The following is a 9,602-nucleotide window of genomic DNA, read 5'->3' on the forward strand; positions in this document are numbered from 1 at the left end:
TAGGAAGGTATGCAATCATATATCATTTATGTATTTAAGAGATACCATACCCATTCGAATTAGCAGCAAACAAATCAAAGTGTTAGTGCAATCAAGAATGTCCTAGAAATAGCAGCAAAAATTAATACACATATATCTGAAAGATACCATTGATATATAGATTAACAATAAATGAAATGTCAAAGTGCTAAGTGCAAAAATATCCTAAAAATAGCAGCAAAAAAATCCTAAGTGTTGATACACATGAGAATAACAATGAAAGAATACAAGTTTGGTATAAAACAATTCATCCAATCAATATCTTCATTGTGTATATGATCACTAATTATTCCCATGCTATAACTTTGTGGTACCACTATGATTGATGTACAGTGCAAAAATACAAACCTACACAAGTCAAGTAGATGTTGTAGATAAAACTTAAACACAACAATGTCATTTAAATTAATATAAATATGAAAAGAATATGAAACAAATTTGTCAAACAGTTATTAAATCAGAATATTCATTGCATGCATGAACAATGACCATTTCTCATATCATGCATCGTTAATACTATAGGTGCATCAATACAAAGTGCAAAAGTGCATACGTGTGTGAATCACAAGGACATGATGAGACAACCCTCTATATTAGTTAAAAATAGTGTAGAAGGCGAAAATAAAAATAAATTTAAATATAAATGTCAATAATTAATACATAAATCATTGCCTATTTCAATGAATGCAGTGATAACACGGACCTGACAGTTTGGTAATTGACAGAAAATCTGAGATATCCCTCATTATTCAAAAATCATCCCCATGGCAGATCGCAGGAAATTGAAAAGAAAGTATCTGTGCATTTACAGGGAATTGTGGATCTGCTATTGCCAGTCTTACATAAGCATAGGACTGGGAATGAGAGTCCCCGTCCCAAAGCACAGTGAAATATAGAAAGCACTCTCTCTGCTGTCAGTGCAGGCAGTGGGATCCCCCTGTTGCCGCAGTATTGCAGGGTGGGAACAACATAGCTGGCAACTGATGAGAGTCTGGTGAAAGGAGGATAGTACAGAAAATACCTGGTAGCGCAATCAGCGGGGAGAGGAAGAGAAAAATAATGCCTGAGCTGCCGTCCGTGTGATCCAGAGTGCCTGTGTGCACAGGGACTCCCGTCCCCCGACGTGTGTTTCGCCTGAGAGACTTTGTCAAGAGGGCTCACGTGTTGATGTTGTGGCCGGAAATAAATCCCACCGGCTATCTCATGATTGGATAGGATGCTCTGATAGACAGAGTAATCCTCCAATGCCAACTGCGGAAATAATGTTCCAATAGCGCCATAAATCACACATCTGAGGGCTGATTTAGTGTCTATAAAGAAAACATAGCAACACAAACCGTCCCTACTATAATCAATTAATTTACTTAATGTTGACTCATGGAAACAGTACTACACAGCATTATTAAATTTAAGAAAAATATATAAATGAATATTGGTCAGGATTTGATGTTAACAACGAAACCAGATAAGTATGGTATAACTTATGATAAGAGATACTTATTCTAGTAACAAATCAAGGTAAGTATAGTATAACTTATAATCAGAGATAAATGGAAATTACTTAAAAAAGGGGGGGGTTCAGAAAAAGTAATCTCCTCTCATTACAAAAACAGTCCATTTGCATACAATATGCACTGTACAATATGTGAGAAAGATGATAACATTAAAAATTAAAGATTAAATACTGCACTATAGAAACTAATAGATATTATCAGTGTAGATACATAAAAAAAGCCCACATTATTTGATAAAATTAAATTTATACTTAATGTACAAAAATTATTGATGTGTGAAATGAAGAAAATAAAAAATGATCAAGATTAAAAATATGCTAAAAAAATGAATCATTCTGCATGGTGTAAAAATGTGATATGCATAAGTGATAATTTGTAATGGGAAAAGTGAAAATAAATAAATGATGATAAAAGAAGGGAGGTGATAAGAAGTGTGAAGGAGTAGTGTACAGAATTGAAAAACAATAACTCGTGCTCTAATAATAAAATAGTGACAAAAGTGTAAGAAAGTTATCCCAACCTGTTCTTGCTGATTTATATTATTTTACTAAGAGAAAGTGTAGGATGTATGTTGTACTGTACATACATAGCTTCACCATCACTAGGACAAATAATTTAAGGGGCATACACACTAGACGGTTCGCTCCATGAGCGACATCGTTTAGTGTGTCCCCGGCAGGGGTGTGATCAATGTCTTTTTTAAGGTGTCACTGCCAGGGCCATGGAGCAGACTTAAATACCCCCAAACCGGAAATCCCTTTAAATAGGGGGTGTGGTCATCTTTATAAACAATATAACCAAAAAGGTATCTATACTGTATAATATACATTATACATACCTTATATTCTATTACCAGGATTTTCGTGTCCATTATTCTCATGGTCCTTATAAGGATCAAGGAGGTCTTCCTTACTTACTTCCGGGACCACGGCTTGTGTGTTCCATAGTCTGGAAAGCACAGTGTGTCCACCGGAAGTGGTATTACATCTATCACCATCAAGCGTGATGGGACTAGCTCGTCTCATGGTGACGCGACATAACGCTGCGCTCGCTCTGAATCAGGGCCATCCTACCTATCATTGGAGCAGCCTCCTGGCCGCTCGCATAGCTGTGGGTGACCACCCACAGCTTATGCGAGCGGCCAAAAAGATGGTCGTGATGGTCAAGACCATCCATATGAACGCCTCCGTCTGGGCAGCCACGCCCCCGGCACGCCCACCAAAGGGGGCGTGCTGTCACTCACCATCGACAGCACGCCCCCTTTGGTGCGAGACCCATAACGACGGCTTTGCCGTCGTTATTCGGGTCTGCGCATGCGCACGACGGAGCCGCCTCCATCGTGCGCATGCGCACTTGGGCACCATCGACCCGCTTGCGAGTGCTCAGCGCTCGCGAGCGGGCCAGAATCAAGCCCAAAATGATTAAACAATGTGATAAATTACATAATAAATAATTACATGTTCCATAAAAACAGATACAAAAATGTTACATCAACATAAAATGAGAATGTTCACTAGTACACTAAAATTCATACAGGAGATGTCAAACGGACAGTATGGGATTTAAATATCTTATAGAAACCATTTTGTTTTGAACTCTAAGGTTAAACCTTTAGGTGTAAAAGTGCCTAAACTGAAGATAGTACTCATCTCTGTCCTGGCTAAGCGTTCTTCCATATTGTTTTCCTCCAATAATTGGGCACCAATTGTATACCACAGAAAGAAATGAACTTAGATGGATTGCATTCATGTTGATCTTTAAAATGTGCTGAAACTCCATGTGTTATAAGGCCCTTTTTAATGTTTCGGAGAAGTTCAGCCATTCTCTCTTTTAGTTTATGCGTAGTCCGCCCTACATATTGTTTGTCACAATCACACCTTAATAAATAAACTACACTTTTGCTGTGACAAGTTATAATGCTATAATTTCAAATTCTTTTTTATTATAACTCGAAATGTATTTTGTAATAACTGAATACGTGCTTTTACAATTTTTGCACATGGGGCACTGGCCACATCGATAAAAACCTTTAGGGGTCTATTTACTAAGCAGTGTTAGGAGACAGAGTGATCAGTGATAAGGTGCCAGCCAATCAGCTCCTAACTGCCATCTCACAGGCTGTGTTTGAAAAATGACAGTTGGGAGCTGATTGGCTGGCACCTTCTCAGTTTTCACTCTGTCTCCTAACACTGCTTAGTAAATTGACCCCTTAGACTTAATAGGCTTAATCATCGGTTGTGTGTCCAGAGAACTCCTCACTATGGGGTAAATTTGCTAAGATGGGAGTTCTATTTAAGAAGTGGAAATGTTGCCCATAGCAACCAATCAGATTCTACTTCTCATTTATCTAACACCTTCTAGTAGATAATACCTAGAATCTGATTGGTTGCTATTGGCAACATCACTTCTTAATAGAACTCCCATCTTAGTAAATTTACCCCTATGTGTTTTCATATATTGTCCGCCTTACGGTAGACAAATTTAGGTTTCTCTTGAAGATACTTAACAATAATGGGATCCTTAAGTAATAGTCCCCAATGTTTCTTTATTATTCTTTCTAGTTCCTGATGTTGGCTACTATACTTAGTATTGAAAGGTATTCTTAAATTATCATCTTTCTTCCATTCTTTTGATCCTATTAGTTCCTGCTGACTGGAAGCTGCATATAATATTTAATATATGGTTTCTCTATTTTCTCCTGTTATGTGATTCAGGGGTCTATGTACTAAAGGGAGAAAAGGGGTAAAAATGCTAAAGGCAGAGAAAATCCCTGTACATACCGCTTCTCTGTATGTACTAAAGGGATTTTCTCTGCCTATAGCCTGCCAGCGCTAAGTGCAGGCTACAATATCACACTGGACCTAGGGCACTTAGCGCTGCCATAAACACCTATGTCCCAGGTATTACTAAGAGGAGATGTCACTTACCGTCATCTGACTTCCCCAGCGCTGATATCACCTCCTGTAGCTGCTGATATCTGCTACTCCTCACTGGAGAAGCAGGACTTCAGCTGTGTCAGGTTGGCCATTTTTAAATAAAGTGTGTTGAAAAAAAAAAAAGTCACTGCTGTTGCTGCTGCTGGCGGCCGGAGCCTGGAGATGGTGAGTCACACACAGGGCTGTCAGGGGAAGGGAGTGTCAGCTGTTACCACTGAGGGGGTGACTAAACGTTCACCCTCCACGGCTGGTCTATTTTTAGTAAGTGCTGCGTTAGCCATCTCCTGCTTCACAGCGGTAGCAGGCGAAGCAGGATTGGCATTAACGCAGCGTATTAGTAAATAGACTCCTTAATGATTAATATCATGCAATTGGAAATCTCCTGTAGAGTAATGGTGCATACACACGATCAGATTTTTCCTTCAGATATGAACGATAACGATTTAAAAATCGTTCAGTCGTTCATATCTGAAGGAAAATCGTTCATATCTGACATGCCTGAACGATGGTACGATCAACGATGCGCGTTCCCGTTTGTCAGATAACGATATCTGACATCTGATGTGTTTGCAGTCAGACTTGGACGATTCCATTCATTTTAATGCAGTCAAAAATCGTTCAATCATTCAAATCGTTCAAATTGTTCAAAACTTTGGTAAAATCGTTCAAATCGTTCAGTCGTTCATCTGACAAATCTGACAAGTCTGACAAATCTGACCGTGTGTACGCTCCATAACACGTATTTTAACCTAGAAGGAAATTCTAGACACCTGGGGGTATATTTACTAAAGTACGGGTTTTTAGAAGTGGAGATGTTGCCCATAGCAGCCAATCAGATTTTAGCTATTATCTTCTAGAAGGTGTTAGATTAATGTTAAGTAGAATCTGATTGGTTGCTATGGGCAATCAACACTTAAATTACTTTCACAATTCATTTGTTTATTGATGAAATTATGTAAAAATGTTTCCGTGGAAGGTAATTTGTGTTTAAGCACTGTACATCAGAGACTCAATACAAACCAGGAAACTAAAGGCTGTTTTTAAGCCTGATGGCCGTTAAATACAGAAGTTGGGGTTCTGAGCCTAACAGAGTCCCAGCTTAGATCACTTTGGGGGTTCCGAGTCCTGACTCGGGTCTTCTCGCAAGTTTGAAACTCGGATCTAAAAAAACTGGATCTTGCGTATTTTGGATTGCATATAAATCGTGATTTCAGGTGCTGTGTGGTGGTCAAAACATGAATGGAAAAGAATGTTAATGAAGTTAATAGTACTATAGGAACAAAAGCAGGTCCAAATTACAAGAGATTAGCTGTTTTTATAATTTTTTAAAGGAATGCAAAACCAAAACCATAACACTTGAGGTTGGTTTTACCAAAACACGACTATGATTTAGAACCAAAATAAGGGCGTCTGCATACATCTGTAGTTGCTATGGGCAACTACTCCCCTGGTCCACTTCTCCACTCTTCACACTGCTTGATACTACAACCCCCTTGAAGGTCTTTAACTGGGGGCTGGGTGATTGACAATTGTAAGGGAATCTATGATTGTTGGAGGAGGTTTGTTGCATGGTGGGTTTTAGAAATGGATATAAGGCAGACTCATTCACTAGACAGGCCTCTTTGTCCCTGACACTCACCCCTTCCTGCCCCCAAAATCTGTGCATGAGATGTTGTATTGTAGTTGCACTTGCCACTAGAACCCCTTTAATATTTACTATACTAGCACCCTATTTCTTGTACTCACCTTCAGTATACAAAGTTTTATACAGTAACACAGATGAAAGGTTTCTACTTGCAGAGCTGTCACCTTATAGCCTAAGATGTTAATTTTATTTGCTCTCAGCTTTTCCTACAAATCTAATTTGTACTGTACTACATTTTCTTTACAGAATTCCCACCTGGCACAAATGTAGGACTTATCATAGGAATTCTGGTTGCAGTTCTGTTAGTGGTGGCTCTTGTTGCTGCGTTATATTATCTGTTCATTGTACGTAAACGGCGCAAAAAGTAAGTAACTAACATAAAACAACATCTCAATTCCTAATAGTCAGCTGGAGTAGATAACCTAGGTCCTTGTAGCTCTTGCAGAATTATTGTTGTTTGTTCCTCCTCTATGTTGTTCTTCATTGTACTGTATCTCATTGTTCACTCTATCACAGAAGTTCCCAAATGCGGTCCTCAAGGCTTCTCAACAGTTCAGGTTTTTAGAGCTATCCATGGCTGAGCACAGGTGACTTTATTAGTACCTCAGTCAATTTGATTTAACCACCTGTGCTCAACCATGGATATCTCTAAAACCTGAACTGTTGGGGAGCCTTGAGCACTGCATTTGGGAACCTCTGGTCTATCACCTTTGTCATAGTTACCAAATAGGTCTTTTTTTTTCAAGGTTCAGGGCTGGATTAAGGCTTGTGGTGCCACGGGGTAACTAAGTTGTAGGAGCCCCATCAATAAAATTTACACCCCACTGCTACTATGCCCCTAACCCTGCCCCACAGTGCCCCATTTTTGCTACACAGTGCCACCCCACACCTCCCCAGTGCCCCTGAGTACTCACTTCCCATGGCATGGCCAGGCTCCACTTGAATATTTCCAGCTCTGTGCTCTGCATGCACAATGCATACAGCTCAAAGCATCTCCCGAGTCCCATCATCAGTTTCACAGATGTGATGTGTCACATGAGGCTGATGAGGAGACTCAGGAGCCACTCTCCTCTGTATGTACTGTGCATGCAGAACACATTTGCCCCTGTCCAGGAACCAGGGACGTTCAGTGAGGGTAGGCAGGGGAGGCAGAGAGTTGGTATAAAAATTATTAGAATAATAGAAAGAAGATCTTTATAACATAAACATATTCTTTGTTTACTGTAATAATTTTTTTAGTTAATACTCACCATCTCTGTAAAGCACCCTGGTACTGCAGGGTGACAAGAGATGAAGCAGCAACAGCTCAGCCTCGCTTCTGTATAGTCAGACACTGCTTCAAGAGCTGGGGACAGGGCCAAACCATGGACAGTAAGCTGCACAGAAAGAGAGCTAATAGTGGCATGCCTCTGAATATGTGTCATGTGACCAGGAAGTGCACTGCAGTGTTTAGAGAATGGAGCTCACTCAGCTCAGTCAGCAGAAACAAGAGAAGACACAGTGACGCAGGTAGGAGAATCAATGGATACTGAAACTTAGTGTAGTTAGAGGAGAGTTACAGTGAGGAGGGGGTGAGACAGGCTCCCAGCACCCAGACCCATCTCCATGTGTGCCTCCCCAGCCATTGACCTCACCACACGTGCCAAGAACAGGTGCTGGGCACATGCTCTTGACAATTTTAGGGTCAGACCAACCATGCTCGGTGGCCCCCCTGTGTGTGGGAGACCCAGGGCGACCGCCCTATGTTGCCCCCTCCCTCCCCTCTAGGCCCCTTAATCCAGCCCTACCAAGGATAGTCCCAGGATTTAGATATTCTACCTGGCAAGTCTCTCTTTTTAGTATTGTCACACTGAGGAGTGCATCTATAGTCTTTGATGAAATCACTGCTATTTTTCAGGCCTTCAAGTAACATGAATTCAGTGATGGAAATGCCAACTAGCAATGGTAAGTTGCATCAACCATATCTGTCTTTAGTGTATAAAGTGTAAGACGCCCACAAATGCAGCAATAGCTCAGCCGATATCAGGCAATTCTGCCAATATCATGAATTAGAACATAAAAGGCCTGATTCTGGGTCAGAGGCAATGTCGATGATGGACGCAGCTGAGCATTCTTTTTTATACTGCACATGTGTCTACAGTAAGTGGCAGGGCGCATCCCTCCAGAGCACTTGCGCACAGGCTTGCAGCTGTGATTAAGATGCACAGCCTCAGAAATGTCTATGAAATGTATTTTGCATTCTTGGGCAGTGACTGGAAGGTGACAGGAAGCTGGCTCTGCAGAAGCATGGAGATTGTCAGTCTTCTGGGCGTGTTATGGAAGTGTCGTGAGCATGTTGCAGAAGTTGTTATGTACACAGATGCTTAATCCTTCACACAGGAGACAATACTCTGACAGACAATCTGCTCCTATAGTAGCATGGGGCTGGTACAAGTAACAATGGAGCGACTGACGGTTACATCTACAGACACACCAAGTGGCAGCTCTAAGTGGGCGTATCTGTCCTCACACATGCAGACTCCTGACTGTACACTGGGGAAGGGCTTGTAGCAGTATTTGCATAAAGTCACAGAAGCAATATCGGCAAAAGACGCACAGACGCACACCTGACTTAGAATTAAGCCAGTATATTCAGTGATGATTTACCTTCATATAAAATCTTCTTTATCTTATATATTCTTATATATGTATATATGTATATATTTATTACCAGTTATTTATATGGCACACACATATTCCGCAGCGCTTTACAGAGAATAGTTGGCCATTCACATCAGTCCCTGCCCCAGTGGAGCTTACAATCTATGTTCCCTATCACATGCACACACACATACTAGGGTTAATTTTTGTTTTGAGCTAATTAACCTACCGGTATATTTTTGGAGTGTGGGAGGAAACCAGAGTACCCGGAGGAAACCCACGCAAGCACAGGGAGAATATATAAGCTCCGCACAGTTAGGGCCATGGTGGGAATTGAACCCACGACCTCAGTGCTGTGAGGCAGTAATGCTAACCATTACACCGTCTGTGCTGCCCCACATATATATATATATATATATATCTCCAGAATATAGTGTGTATTATTCCAACAGTGTTCTTGTCTTCTGCTATATTCTATCATGAGAATGTAAACAAAAAATTAAATAAAAATATATATCTATGTATATATATAGGAAAGCACAATAGTGTATGCTGTTTCAGAATGGGTCCTGCGTAATCGGACCCTGCATGGCATTTAAGGGGTGGTGCAGGGGCAAAGTTGGCCGGCATTTCTGGAAACAGGGGTCGTGTCCACCCCATTTTCCGAGAGTGGCTAGGCCAGGTACTGCATTGACGGATGCAGCTTCCTGGCCTCGCAAGCCTGCCAGCCTGAGTAAGCTGAGGTTTACTCAGCTAGCCAACAGCATGGTGCCGATGGTCACAATGGTGATCCCAGCTTGCAACCTCAGTTGCAGGACTGTGATCACA

At 41.0% G+C, this 9,602-nt stretch overlaps 1 protein-coding gene across 1 annotated transcript in view; it reads left to right on the forward strand.

Annotated features, from left to right (window-relative positions):
* The window catches only part of LOC148453332 (cell adhesion molecule CEACAM7-like), a gene marked incomplete at its 3' end in the record, with an annotated part of 28,413 nt that extends 21,915 nt beyond the window's left edge, over window positions 1-6,498 (forward strand). The window contains exon 3 of the mRNA XM_088462272.1: window positions 6,381-6,498. Coding sequence (XP_088318398.1) covers window positions 6,381-6,498 — 118 coding nt within the window. The remainder of the gene's footprint in view (window positions 1-6,380) is intronic.
* Window positions 6,499-9,602: the final 3,104 nt, after the last annotated feature.

Source organism: Taudactylus pleione, unplaced genomic scaffold (assembly GCF_031769625.1).
Source record: "Taudactylus pleione unplaced genomic scaffold, aTauple2 ptg001179l, whole genome shotgun sequence".
NCBI lineage: Eukaryota > Metazoa > Chordata > Amphibia > Anura > Myobatrachidae > Taudactylus > Taudactylus pleione.